Source organism: Enhydra lutris, unplaced genomic scaffold, assembly GCF_002288905.1.
Source record: "Enhydra lutris kenyoni isolate GAN:26980312 unplaced genomic scaffold, ASM228890v2 scaffoldscaffold6, whole genome shotgun sequence".
NCBI lineage: Eukaryota > Metazoa > Chordata > Mammalia > Carnivora > Mustelidae > Enhydra > Enhydra lutris.
Window position 1 is genome coordinate 15,772,279 of NW_019154090.1, and position 15,198 is coordinate 15,787,476.

Consider the following 15,198-nt stretch of genomic DNA (forward strand, 5'->3'; position numbering starts at 1 on the left):
AATAAATAAATAAATAAATAAAATCTTTTAAAAAAGAAAACCACATCTCTCTGCAGAAGACCCACGTGACTACCCATTGTAGTTTAGACAGCACTCTTGTAATTCATGGTTCTTCTCCCAGATGGCACTTACTTCCATTACAATAAATTATTTGTATTCATCTTCTGTTTAACGCCTGACTTTTATACTACAATTACAAGCTCCAGGAGCATAGGGACATTATAGATCTCAGGAGTCAATAAACGCTTTCTATAAAGGTCCAGATAGTATAAATTTGGGGCTTTAGCTTTGTGGTCTCTGGCCACTACTCATGTCTGCTGTGGAAGCATGAAATCAGCCACAGACAACAGATAAACAAATGAGCGTGGCTGTGTTCTAATAAAACTTTATTTATAAAAACAGGCAGTGGCCCAGATTTGGCTTGTAAGCCATAGTTTGTCCGCCCTGATCTATATATTAGTGACCGCTGTGCTCTGACCTGACCCTGTTATAGTATTTTCTATATGCTAGACACTGCTCTAAGTGCTTTCCATGCATTCATTTGTTTAATATGTTGAATGACCTCATGAAGAAGATACTCTTAGTGTCCCCACTTACAGATGAGAAAGGCACTCAGAGCTCGCGGTAACCTACCCAAGCACACTTAGCCACTAAGTTAAATTCGTACATAGGCAATCTGGCTCTGGAGTCTGTGCTCTTAATCCTCTCAGTGGATGAATGAATGTGTGAACAAACAAGGAATCAAACGAGACTGGGCTATGAAGATCTTCAAAAAGTAAAAAATACTACAGAATGTTGTTACAGATTTCTTGCAGCAAAAGTTCCCCTTCAGTTAGAACAGAGGCTCTACCAACCAGGATGCTATGAGCAACCCCCCTCACCCTGAGTCCCCACCCCCAGGTCTGCAGGATCCAGACCTTGGCTAGCTGAGCAAGGCCAACCTCCTCATTGCTCTGTTGCCATGGACTCTTCTCAAGGGCAATTCCCAGAGGTCATCTGGAATTCCCACCCCTTACTATGGCACCTTTTGCTTAATTGTCCCTACCTTTGTCCAATCTCTGAGTTTCTCCCTTAGCTGAGAAGCAGCAAGGAGATGCGTTAAGACACTGGGTTTCTGTGTCACATAGAACATACTTGAATTCCGCTTCTTGAGCTTCAGTTGTTATGTCTGTAATGTGGGGCAGCCAAAATCACACAGGCTTTGAGTTCAGATGAAGCTAAATTCAAATCCTATGCTTGCTCCCTACTAGTTATATAACCTTACGTACACCGTTTAAGATTTATTTATTTATTTATTTGACAGAGAGATCACAAGTAGGCAGAGAGGCAGGCAGAGAGAGAGGAAGGGAAGCAGGCTCCCTGCTGAGCAGAGAGCCCGACACGGGACTCGATCCCAGGACCCTGAGATCATGACCTGAGCCGAAGGCAGAGGCTTAACCCACTGAGCCACACAGGTGCCCCCGTACACCATTTAATTCAAGGTCACATGCCACTTAAATTTTCAGAACATTTCAGGAAATTGGCATAGGGCTAGCAAGGCTTTCCCCTCCCCAATATAAAGACATTAATATATTTTTTAAAAATCTAACATTAATCATCACCATTTTTAAAAAAGATTTTATTTGTTTATTTGACAGAGACAGCGAGAGAGGGAACCCAAGCAGGGGGAGTGGGAGAGGGAGAAGCAGGCTTCCCGCTGAGCGGGGAGCCCAATGTGGGGCTCCATCCCAGGACCCTGGGATCCAGACCTGAGCTGAAGGCAGACACTTAACAACTGAGCCACCCAGGCGCCGCATCACGATTGTTTTATAAATGAAAATACTCCCTCCCCCGCCCCCCAAATGAGGAAGGATATAATATGCAAATGATAAACTCACAACAGCATCCTTGTTTCTCTTTACCCATTTCCAACATTTGGAAATAGGCGGTTCCCCTAAGCCTCATTTATCTGATCGGTAAAAGGGGATAGTAATACACACCTGTGCGTGCGTGCACTAAGCTAGTTGTCGTGCCCAGCACAAAGCAGGGGCTGTTAGCCCCCTCTCCTGGCCTTTCCCTGGAGCCGGTTTTGCCTTCACTCCATCTCCGCTTACTCAATTTCCTTCCCTCCTTTTTTTGACCCTGCTCTAGGAGCTGAGAGATTGGGGGGCGGGGGGGGGGACCCAGAAAGAGCCACTGCATTAAATCTCAAAGGACTTTATTGGGGGCCAGGGACAGGGGGGTGCTTGTTGACATGCAAGGACCCTAGCCTCAGTGGGAAGGACCAAGAGGGAAGAAAACTCACTCCATCCAACAGGACGTAGGGGCCCGTTTGACTGGAGTGCTCTCTGGCCAAGCAAGGAGTGGAGCCCCAGCTGGAGGGCAAGGTCTGAGGGGGAGATTTTACTATCTCTGGAAACAAAAGGACTTTTGTGTGTTGTGATATCTGGGTGGGGCGGGGCGGGGTGGGGAGAGAGGAAATGGTTTATGGGAATGAGAATGAGATTCTACAGGGAGTGTGGGGGAGAAAGAGACAGATAGACAGGCAGACACAGGGAGTGATAGAGGAAAAAGCCCAGAAGAAGACAGTCCCGTCCCCCCACCCCACCCCACCCCTGCCAGCCAGCTCTGGTTTTGCACACTCCGTCCAGATGCTCGGAGAGGGATCCAACTGCCTACAAGGGCTGTCAGGGCCTGTGCTCCAACCTGGGTGCTGCTGCGGACAAGTTCTTGTGGCTCTTAGTAGGTCACACCCCTTGGCAGAGCCTCAGTGTACCCATCTGTAAAAGGGGGATCCTGAATCCACAAGTCAATTTCAATTGTTTTTTTTTTAAAGCTTGGAACTGAGATGTTCCCAACGGGGAGCAAACCACAAGTCCTCAAAGTCTAGCTATTATTAGGTGAATGAAAGTGGGTTTCAGGCTAAAGATTATTTAATAAATCCCCTTCGCTGGATGGACAAAGACATGTGGGTTTGGGACCCAAGAGTCTGCTCCAACCAGCCCTGGCTCTCTGAGCAGAGTCCATGAAAGAGACAGGCCTCTTTCCCAGAAGCCGGGGAGGAGAGCGCTGGAAGAAGAAAGGAGTCTGGGAGGTTGTTTCTTCTGATGCATGCTGGACCTTTCAGGAATGGAAGGAATCAGGAGGGAAAATTCAGATCAGTGGAGAGAGCTCAGTAATGTCCTTTACAAAAGCAATTATGCTTTCATCTGGTCTTTGGGGAGGGAGCTTTTAGGGGAGGGCCAGCGCCCTCCCAAGAGCCTGGGGGAAAGTTAGACCCACAGGAGCTGATTGGTTTTGAGTCTGGAGAAGCACATGTTGCTACTACAGGTGCCTTGGTAACTCGGGGGGCAGGCAGAACATGGCCTTCCCATCTTGTATGGTGCCTCGCCAATCCAGTTGCCTCTGGAAGAGAAAAGGTACAGAGGAGACAGGGACAGAGGAGAGTTAATGTGGGCAGCCTTCAGACAGGTTTCCAAATCTCAGCACCTCTGCTGACTGGCTATGTGACCTGGGGCAAGTCACACCTGCAAGCCTTGGTTTCTTCATCTGTAAAACTAATAGAAGACTCCCCTTCTCACAGAGTGGCAGCAAAGATCAGATAATGGGGCCATGTATGCCCACACCTAACACAGTGCCTGGCCAATACGTGACTCTACAGAAAGTGTTGATTTTCTTACTTCTTCTGCCTGACCCAGCCACTTAAGGGCCGCCTGGGGTGGCTCAGTGGGTTAAGCCTCTGCCTTCAGCTCAGGTCATGATCTCAGGGTCCTGGGATTGAGCCACACATCAGGCTCTCTGCTCAGCAGGGAGCCTGCTTCCCCCTCTCTCTGCCTGCCTCTCTGCCTACTTGTGATCTCTGTCAAATAAATAAATAAAATCTTTAAAAAAAAAAAGTATGCATTTCTGGTTTTACATGGGGTTCGTTCACTTATTAATTCAACAAACACTTCCGGAGCAGCTATCGAGCATCAGGATTTGTGCCAGATGCTGTGAGTGCATAGTTTTCAAAAGGTGCTCCCAGAAGTTTGGAGGCAGGGAATGTGGGAAGTAGAAACACCTGGGGGAATTAGAATAAAAGTCAATCTTTTTTTGTTGTTCAATTAAACCACTTAGAAAAAAGTTTTGCTTAAAGAAAGAGAAGAAGGTTGAAATCACTGTAGTAAAAGGATACAGAAATGAATCAGATCTATTTCCCACCGTCAAAGAGTTTATAACCCAATTATATCCACAGCCACCATTTACTGAGCATGTACTATGGACAACTATGTCCTGGGATCCTCTGTGAGACAGGTAGGATCAGCCTTATTTTAAAAGAGGAGATGGAGGTCCGTAGAGGGGGAAATGCTTTATCCGTAGTCCTCATATACACATGGACACACTGTATACACACGGGATACCACACCCAGATCTGGTCATAGCAGGAAACACCGCTATGTAATCTGCCACCTTAACCCCGGGGCTGTTACCTGGGTCAGATCACTTACTTTTCTCAACAATTCAGTGAGTAGGTATTATTTTATTCCCATTTCGCAGATGAAGGAACAGGCATGTAGAAGTTAAATCACAAATTTGAACCCTGACAGTCTTGACCCCAGAGCATAAAAATCTTAACAACTATAGTGTTAATATTCAGTGCTGCAAAAATTCCGTGTATCAGCAAATTGAAACAGTCCCTTAAGCTATTGTCATGCAGTTTGCTTTGTATTTTTGTGTCTGATAAAGCTGGGCTCTATACTTTGTTAATAGATGTCACCATTAACAAATAAATAGCTTGAGAATTTGTGTTCAGGCTACCAGTGATTTCTAGAACATCGGAATAGTATAGCAGACAGAGCGTAGACTTGACAAGACTTGTGTTTTGAACAGCTCTGCCACCTCCTGGCTTTGTGATTTTTGTATATTACTTAACCTCTCTGATCCTCAATTTCTTCTTCTTAAAAAAGAAAAATATTTTCCCAGTATCCCTCCCTTTTTCCTTCCTTCTTTCTCTTTCATCTCTTCAATGAGGTGAAAATATTTTGTAAATGGTCAAGGGCTACTTGAAAGTAAAAGGTGCCATCAGCATGTAATTTTGAAATTCTAAATATCATGTTTACTTAGAATTTGTTCTTGTTTTTATATGCGAATCTGTAATGTTGGCAAGTCTGTACACTGTACGTTGGCTGGGAACTTCCATCCTTCTTTCTCCATGTTTCCAAGAGACTTGCCTCGAAGGGCACTCATGGCCCCACTCCCACAAAGCTGATTGGAGAGCCTGAAGGGAGGAGCTGAGTATGCTCGTTCTGTCGCTCCTTTTCTTTTCCTTTGGGATCTGCCTGGGTATGGGACACATGTGTTCCTGGTTGCTCTACTTCCTATGACAAGCTTTGAGGGGCTAGCTGGCCTTGTTGGACCTGGGGCTGTCATGTGTGGCCAGGCAGTGGGTAAGCAGATCTAATTCAAGAGTGAGATATTTGCAAGCCCACTTGTCCGTCGTGTCTAAACCATATTCTCTAGTATTGACTTCATCCGAGAGGCTGCCTATCCACCTGCCTTGGTCCTCTATCTCCCAAGCACTTTTGCAATTAAAGAAAAAGAATTATTTGGGTAAAGAAAAAGAATTATTGGGGGTGTCTGGGTGGCTCAGTGGGTTAAAGCCTCTGCCTTCGGCTCAGGTCATGATCCCAGGGTCCTGGGATCAAGTCCCACTTCTGGCTCTCTGCTCGGCAGGGAGCCTGCTTCCTCCTCCTCTCTCTCTCCCTGCCTCTCTGCCTACTTGTGATCTCTGTCTGTCGAATAAATAAATTAAATATTTTTAAAAAAATAATTATTAATTGACTACCAGATTGTATGGTATTGAGGTTACTTAGAATGGAAGAAGGCAGGGTGTCCTGGGTGTCTTCCTTTTCTTGGAATTCTGCCCATTCCTCTCAGGGTCCATCCCCCTGCCCCACAGCCCCCTACCTCCATGCTGTACTTACTTAATGGCATAGTTGCAGACCAGGTACACTGCGTGACGCCAGGTGCTGCCCCAGACGTTGATGCTGCCACAGATGTGGATGGCACAGCCCAGCCGATTGGAAGATGCCCACACCATCTGAGGAAGGACAATGACAAGGAGGCTTTGAGAAGGACATAGAGAGACCCAAGCTCCTTGAGATTCAGAGGCTCCTGGACAAGGTTCAGGGTAAGTGAGGTCTTTCTGGGGGAGGCAATCTGCCTGTCCCAGTATTCCTGAAGACACATTGTGCTGCGTTGTTTCTCAAGCTTTTTTGTTTTTGACTACAACCAACAGTAAGGCATGAATTTTAGATTGTTACTCAGTGCACAACACGCACATACAGTTGAGACAAAAGTTTTATGAACCAACACTTAATTTTTGCATACGTGATATATGCTATTATTTTCTATACTGTTCTATTACTTTTTTCTTCCTTTTTTTCCCTAGCAACCACTGGAAAATCATTATTCTGTTGGAGGTTAAAACACAAACTTTGGAGTTAAACAGCCTTGGATTAGAATCTCCATATCACTAGGATGTGACTTTGACCAAGTCAAATAACCATGCCATGCCCCACTTGCTTCTTTGGTAAGATGAAGGTAATAGTATCTCCTGGGATCTCAGGAAGGACACTTGCTTTAGGCCTCACAGTTCCTAGAGGGTCTCCAATGTAGTTTTTTGACTGTAACTCCACATGAGTCACAAAGAGATGGACAGACTGAAAGAAAATATTTGTCTTACAGTGGGAAGTTTCGGTCCCATTTCCTGCAACATTATATCATGTTATATATATATTTTTAAGAGTATATTTATTTATTTGACAGACAGAGATCACAAATAGGCAGAGAGGCAGGCAGAGAGAGAGGAAGGGAAGCAGGCTCCCCGCTGGGCAGAGAGCCCCATGCAAGGCTCAATCCCAGGACGCTGGGATCACGACCCAAGCCGAAGGCAGAGGCTTTAACTCGCTGAGCCACCCAGGCGCCCCCATGTTATACTTTTTTTGTGTAACGAGTGGTAACATATTCAACATGAACACTCAAAATATACTACAATTTTTGTCATTTTATTTTAGAACTTCCTTTTTTTAAGACAGTGGGATCCTAGGGGTGCCCGTGTGGCTCAGTGGGTTAAATGTCTGACTCTTGATCTTGGCTCGAGTCTTGATCTCAGGGCTATGAGTTCAGGCCCCGCACTGGGCTCCGCGCTGGGTGTGGAGCCTAATTAAAATGATGATGGTGATGATGATGATGATGATGATGATGATGGTGATAATAATATCCTTAGGAGACAGAAAATACTAGAAAATGTTTGGAGCTATTGAATTCAGAAGCATTCTTGATTTGTCAGACCACACATCTCCATTTTGGAGGTCAAACAATCTGGTCTGCCCACCTAAGACACTCAAAACAAGATCCAGTCAGCTCAACTCAGTCTACACACAACTTTCCAGGACTACACTTATTGTGTGAAAGGAGGTCCATAGGGCCTCTGTTCTATCATTTCTGTTCCACCACATTCTCTGTCTTCTAAGCTAGCAGGATTTGTTCTCCCTTGGCCGTTCATCCCACAGAGGGGTACCTGGGTATAGTGGGAGCAGACTGGACCACTGCAGCGCCAGGGGCAGCGCGGCCGACAGTCCCTGGGGGCCGGAAACGAGTAATGGCGCTTCTCCTCAGACCAAGACTTCACGAGGTCCACCACTGAGCGGTACCTGGGGAGAGAGAGAAGATGGAAGACCCCTGCCTGGGAGTGGAGAAAGTGCTCTACCACCACCTTGTTCGGTGACTTTGTGGAGTAACTGAGAGAAGTAAGGGCAGAAGGTCACTCACCGGCCAGAGTGGATGGAGAGGTTCTGGCCCACATATCTCGTCAGCTGGGAGGGTCCATGGGCCCAGATGCACTGGGTGGCCCAGGCCTCAGCGGACCTGGCCAGCCGCTCGTCCCAGACCTGGGGAGAGAAAGGCCATGAGATTCCCCAGGGGGACAACCCCCATCATCCCAGCTCTGTCCAGAGACACTCGTTTCCCTGGTGCCCCTCATCGTCCTCCATCTCCTTGAAACCCTGCACCAAATCCACTCAACAGCTTAGAACACTTGGAGTCAGAGAAGGCCTAGGACATCCAAGTCCACACAAGAGCCAAGACCCACAGCCAGACCTCTGACTGCTCTTCCGACACCCTTTCCCCCCACACGGGACTTCCGGTTGGGGGTTCTCTGCTCTGAGCGTGTCCCAGGCTCTTGGTCCAGCAGTTAGCAGGCCCTAGAAGCAGCTGAGCCCAGGGTGATGGGGAGCGAACTGGCTTTTTATCGTATTTATTGTATTCTTAAAACAAATTTCTTTTGACATTAAATGTTTGAATTCAAAAATTTTTTTTTCTGAATAGTGAAAACAGGCACAACTATAATATATGAGATCCCCAAAGGAGGAAAAGTGGAAAGTCTGTCATCTCAGTCCTGTCCTTGGTCCCCCAGCCATCCTGCCTCCTAGAGGCGACCTTCACTGTGACTTTTGGAGTCCTCTTCCAGAAATATTCTATAGCTGTGCAAGTATATACATACATATATATATATATATACATATATATATAATGTATATACACACACACATACACAAACACATGTAATTATATAAGTACATATAATTGTATTTAATTAAGTGTACATAAGTATATTATATATATATTTATTTATTTTACAAAGGCAGCCGGCCAGACATTCTATCAGGCCTCTTGCTGTTTTCACTCAACCAAAGAGGTTATCTTACTGGTTATTTCACATCAGCACATAGAGAATACCCTCCTCACCCCTCCTAACAGCTTCATAATTGTCCAGTGTGTGAATGCCCCAAACTGTATAACTTGAAAAAACATCACTTTAAAAAAAAGACCAGTTTCCTTCCACTCTGACTTCCTGGGATTCTCTGAGATATTAGTCATTCATTCGTCTTATTTGTTCATTCAGCAAATATTGAACAATATTTCCAGGCGCCGGGGACTCTAGCGAGGACCAGTCTAGCAAGGAGATGAGACAGTAAATAATCATTACAACCCTGGTGGCTGTGAGAACGTGAAACAGGGACTGGACCTTTTGGGGAGGCTGTGGGAGAGAAAGCGTTCCTTGAGCAAAGGGTACTTAGTCAGACCTGCATCACACCCGCATTCACTGACCCTACTGGGGTCCAAGGGGAGATACTTAGCTCTCTCTGTCCCACCATGCACGCAATAAATAAAGACTTGTCGGGATGAGTGCCTTGCACACACAAGAAATGCATCGTTGTTTGAAAAATGAAGGACCTTCCATGTGCCAATCACTGTGCTAATGAGTGAATGAGTCCTTCAATGTGCAAGTTAATAACCTTCCACCTTTAGCTGCCTGCCATTCTGGCTCCTATCCCCGCCCCTCCCCAACACCTATTCCTCCTTGACATTATATTATCCAGATCTTGTGTTGCGGATTTGTTTTCTATCATCCCCATGAGGGAAGACACGCGTCCATCCTGTTCTCAGCAGAGCCCACGAGGCTTTGCACGGTACCGGGCTCCGAGCAGCAGCCAGTACCTAAGTGAATGGACACATAGCAAAAGCATAAGAATTTTCAGGCTGTGGAGTAGCACATATTTGCCTTAGAGGAGGTGGACTGACAATCTCTTTCCCTAAAGAAATCTGTGGGTGGGCTAGAAGCCTATCTCTCCAGGCTGATTTGGGACAAAGGTCCTGGGGGAGGGACTGTGATAACGAGAAAGTTCCCCTCCTCCACTCCCAGAGTCTGGCTTCTGGGGGACTGGGGTGACAGCTACTGGCCCTGTCTCTTTAAGGGAACACATCTCAGCTTCTGTAGCTGGTCAGCTGCCCATTTTCCTGAGCTTGAGACTCCAGGTGCCAGTCCCCAAACTGCCTCCACAGGCTTGCTAAGTGTCCATCAGACCCTAAAGCAAAGAGACAATAGCACCGAAAGCTCCAGCCACCAACCTCCTGCAGGTCCCCAGCAGGGAGCCCAAATTCTTCGGGGGGGGGGGGGGGGGGGGGGGGGGGGGGGGGGGGTTATTGTATCTGTTAAGACCACACAAGCACAGCTGGGTTAGAATCCCAGCTGGATGACCTTTAGCAAATTAAATCTCCGCATCTCAATTTCTTTATCGGAAAATAGAGATGACAATCCCCACCTCGAAGGAAGAGGAGTGCCTCAGGACTGTGTGTAGGTTATAGCTAGACACACAGTGGATTGTCCATACCTAGGAGCCTACTGACCCTGCTTCCAGGGAGGACCCGTGCAACCGCCTTTATTTTCTCATCCATAAAATGGGTAGACTAATTCCTGGCCTTTCAGCAGGACCCAGACACCCAGATACTGATTAGTGGGGCCAGGCTGGCAAATGGTCCAGCACTTCCAGAACACGCTAAGTTGACTGGCATTGGCTGGGCACAGGGGAGGGCATGGGAACTCACCATATACTCCATGTTGGCCGCGGGTGGGTGCACACTGGCCCGGATGTGGTTGTGAAAATCCAGTAGGGCACTCATGTCCCTGGCAGAGATGTGCCGTTTCCGCCGGTACCGGGGCACCCCGAGGCCACTCAGGGGCCGCACTGCTGTGCCCTCGGTCCAGGCCAGTGCCACGGTGGCATTGGGCATCAAGGCATTCACTGTCTGGCCTGCCCAGAAGAGTAGGCCTGCCAGGCCCACGGTGCTGGGCAGTAAGGGCATAGCTGGCTGGAAGGGTCACACGTCACCTCGTGCAGTCAGAGCTGGCTGCCTGGAGGGGGTGGGCATGAGGGCACCAAACCCTGAGTGTTCTCCAGCATTGCCACCCCAAGGATGCTTACCCCTGGGAACTTGGCAAAGATCTCCTGACTCAGCTCTAGTCCTGATGCCCAACACCCCGTCCTTCCCGCCCCAGTGCACTCAGTGAATTGGGTGATGGAAGGAAATGCCTGGACAGTAACTAATCTGGATCAGGCCATGGGATGCAGATGGGGCCGCCACCACTTCAAAGCCAGGACGCCATCCCACCAGCCCAGGAGACAGACACCAGTCTTCTCCAGCTTGGGCACTCTCTTCTGCAAGCGGGCTCTGTCAATGCCCTCAGAGGGGCAGGGCCAACCTTCCTTGGGGCGGAGTGCAGGGCCCTCTGGTCCCTGAGTTGCTGCGTTTTGGGAGTTGAGAGTGAGACACAGGAAGAGCCAGATGGCAGAGGATGAAAGAGGAAAAGAAGAGAAGCAGAAAGGAAATAATGAGAGAGACCAAAAAGTCATCTGAAAAAAAAGGTACAGAGAACAGGGATGATGGAAACTGAAAGGTGGAAAGATAAGGAGAGAGTGGGAGACAGTGAAGGGGAAAAAGAAGGAACGTGGGAGAGACAGAGGCAGAGGGAGAGAGGAAAAAAAAAAAAAAAAAAAACCAGGGGAAGGAAGGACAGAGAAGACAGGGAGAAACGGAGCTGAAGAGAAGAGAGCCAGAGACCAGAGACCAGAGAGCGGGAGACCAGATAGCCGCTTCCCTTCCCGGGGGCGCGTACCCAGGCCGGGCTGCCCAGGTGGATGGCAGCAGGCTCCGAGGACCCGGGGAACACTGCAGACACCCTGGCCCGCCTGGCAGCGCAGGGACTTTAATGGTCCCCTGGGAGCTGATGGCATCTGCCCCCTCCCCTTGCATCCAGGCCAGACTTGGACCGAGGCTCCGCCTGCCCATCTGTGGGCTTTCCCCTCCCACCCTCTGGCGCCTCTGCCTGTCCCTCTTCCACCTGGGATGCGCTGGGCTGGGGCTGAGCCTCTGGCTGGGAAAGGGATATGGCAATGGCAGGGACTCCAGGAGGAAATACCACCCCTCCATCTCGGACACCCGAGAGGCAGAGGCTTTTCTCTGCCTTCCAGAGCCCAGCAGGGAGGCCGCCTTGCTTCTGGAGAATATTCTTGGACTGTTTTCCCTATAAAGCCATCCAGCCTCAGAGTAGGTGATTAACTTGGCCCCATCTAATGAGCATCTAATGAGTGCTTTACACACACACAAGCTCAGCCAACCCTGAGAAGCGGATACGATAGCTCCCCATTGAACAGATGAGAAAACTGAGTCCGGGAGATGAAGGGACAAGCCCCCAGCCAAGCCAGCTTGTCTGCAATAGAGACAGGATTCAAATACAAGTCTGACCCCCGAGCACTGTTAGTATGTAAAAAAGGTGCTGTTTTCATGACCAAACCAGTATCCATGCAAAGGGAAGAAGCCTAGGAGGGTAGTCGCCACCCTGCTGCTCAAACACGGCACCCGGTAGCCTAATCAATTAAGTGCCAGATCTGGGTTCAAGTCCCCATGATTTCACTGGCTAACTGGGTGCCCTTGAACAAGTTACTCAGTCATTTTCTGTCTCATCTGTAAAATGGGAGTAATAATGGTACCTATCTCAGAGCACTGTTAGGAGGATTAAACAAAGTAACACTTGTGGAGCCCGTACAACCGTGCCTGGCACTCAGTGTGTGTAATTGTATGTGTGCGTGTGCGTGTGTGTGTCTGTACAGATACACGCATGAGCCTGCAGGTGTCTGTTCGTGTGTTTGCGCATTGTGTGTTGTTAACGCCCCTTCGGTCTCTGAGCTGCTTATTTCTAGGTTAAGAAAGACTGTATCTCTCTTGTCTGATTACTTGCATTCTTCACAAGCAACAAGCAATACTTCTGTAACAGACGCGGTAGACTTAGAACAATGTTATATAAAAATCCGGAAGTGGGAGCATTGGTAAGCCTTCAGCCCCCTCTTCCAGTGACCCCTGAGAATCCCCAGGCAGCACCCAGCCTCGGGTGCCGGTGAACCAGGGGGCCGTGAAGGGCTGCAGGCTGGGGTTCTCCCCAGACACATGGAATTCCCACCCTGGGCAGCCACCCAACCCCAGCCTCCCGGCCCAGACAGTGCCGTCTGCCAAAGCACACACCATCCTGCTGGACGCCGGGGAAGGGGGGGCAGGCAGAGGCAGTGAGGGGTGGGGTGCCGACCCTGACCTGGACAGGCCTTTACCACCATGCCAGAAGGACAAGGATGCTTGGCTCCAGAGTGCTGGGTGTCCAGAGGTAAGGCCCTATCCCTCTCTGGGCCTCAGATGTCCCAGGAGAGAAACTGGCCTCAGGGCTTCTGCGCCTATGGCAGGCTGGGACCTGCGGCACCCAGAGGGAACTCTGCAGCCCAAGGGGAGGCATGCACGAACAGTCTGAGCTCTTACAAACCCAGAAGTGCCCACAATTATGCCCCACTCTGTCAGCAAGCTCAGCGGAGCTTCCCCTACTTGTACAGGTGCAGACTTCCCATCCGTGGAAGTGGTTCAGTGGTTTTCACGGCTGCCTTTGAGGTAGTAACCCCACCCACTGCACAGCTGTGGATACTGAGGCACAGGGAGCCTCAGGGACTTGTTCTGGGGCTGGGAGCTTGTTGGTGTGGCCACTGGGGTCCATAGTGAACAACCTCACACGCTTACAGAATGCATGTGCCTAGTGTGTGCACACACCACGCACCCGTACACGCACGCCCTCACACAAGCACATCTTCCTCCTACAAAGCACAGAGACAGCTCATTCTGCCAGCCCCGTAGATCCCTTCTACCGTGCACCCTCGGGTGCCCTCACAGGCATATACAGGAACTCACCCTTTACACATTTAATCCTCTGAAAACATAGAAGCTGGATGGATTTGCTCCTATCTCAGCGCCCAGTGTTATTTTAAGCCCTTACCTGGAAGAGCTCACTGAATCTTCAGAAAACCTCTATCAGGTTGGGACTATAACTGTCATCCTATCCATTTTCACATACATGAGGGAACTAAGGGGCAAAGAGATGAGTCATTTTCTGGGGTCACATAGCCAGTGGGGTGGCACCGGTGGGATGTGCACCCAGGCAGGCTGCTCATGCTGCCTCTGCCCAGAGACAGACAGACAGACAGACAGCTCCACACACAAAATCCCCATCTCCTAGGGCACAGGTTCACACATCCACAGAGACCCAGACGATGGCCCGGGGTAAGCACCCAGCAATACCACGGTCCGCTCCACCGGGTGGGAGCTCCTCTGCTGTCCTCCTTGTCTAAACCTGTTTCCAGGTTCACTTGAGCAGGTTACCAGCAGATCTGAAGGGTCAGGGGGCGGGCAGGAAATAACCAGGGATGGCCCAGAATCACGCCCTGAGCTGGAACCTCACTTTAGGGTAGGGACACCGTCTCACCCCTGGATTTTATCACGCTGGATTCAGCTGTTGCTCCGTCCTCACCCCTGCTGGAATTTTCTCTGGGCTTGGACAAGCAAAGGGGAAATTCTTCTAGAGAGTAGAAGCATTGAGGCAGGATCGCTCAGCTTTGGATCTAGACAGCCTAGGTTCACGGCTGACTATCTGTGTGGCGGTGGGCAAGGTCTTTAACTTTTCTGTGCCTCAGTTTCCTCATCTATAAAATGGGGCTGCCTCATGGCACTGTCGGGAGGATTAAATGATTTAGTACATCTTCGGACACTGGACACAGTGCGTGGCACAGAGTAAGCAGTCAATGTATGTTCGCCTTAACAATAGCTAACAACAATAGCAGTAACAGTCAATGATTGTTTGGCACGTACAAGGAGCCAGGTGTTAAACGCTTTACGGGCATGATCTTATGTAAGTCTTGCTCCAATTTCATGGGTTAGGTACCAGAATCCCCATGCTATAGATGAAGAAGAGGAAACTCAGAGAGGTTAAGTAATTTGCCCAAGTTCACAGGGCTAGTTCACAGGGCTAGTTCTGGAAGCTGGGTTCCAGAACCACATCTCTCTGATCCTTACCCTGTAAAGTCACTTTTGAGTAGAAACTACAGAACAAAAGCCTGGTGTTTGAGGGAGGAGACTGAGAAAGCTGGAAGCTTTTGGGTGATCTGCCAGTTAAGGAAAGAAGTTCAAAGAGGTTAAGTGACTTATCTAAGGTCACATAGCAACTGGCAGACTTGGGAGCCCAGATCTGTGTCATTCCAAATCCAAGGAGGGGAGGAAGGGAGCTGAAGGGAGGGGAGCACACGTGAAAAATAAATGCTCCAGATTCTTCCAAAAGATAAGCCAAGAAAATGCAAGGGATGAAGAGGGAATCAGTAGAAACTGAAAACTTAAAAGATACACATTGTATTTTTGTATACAGAGAAGACTAAACTATAGGGTCTAGGGATATGTACTTGGGCAGTAAAACCGTAAGGAAACACAAAGAAATACTGTAAGTCAGGCTGTGACCAGGGTGGGACATTTGAGGGG

General features: G+C 48.8%; 1 protein-coding gene across 1 annotated transcript; it reads right to left on the bottom strand.

Moving 5' to 3' along the window:
* Positions 1–3,251: 3,251 nt before the first annotated feature.
* Positions 3,252–10,665, bottom strand: LOC111141929 (R3H domain containing like). Its single transcript, XM_022494795.1, has 5 exons — positions 10,408–10,665; positions 7,792–7,910; positions 7,541–7,673; positions 5,943–6,058; positions 3,252–3,384 (listed from the first exon to the last, which is right to left on the bottom strand). The coding sequence occupies exons 1-5, from the start codon at positions 10,663–10,665 to the stop codon at positions 3,252–3,254; spliced, it is 759 nt and encodes a 252-aa protein (XP_022350503.1).
* Positions 10,666–15,198: the final 4,533 nt, after the last annotated feature.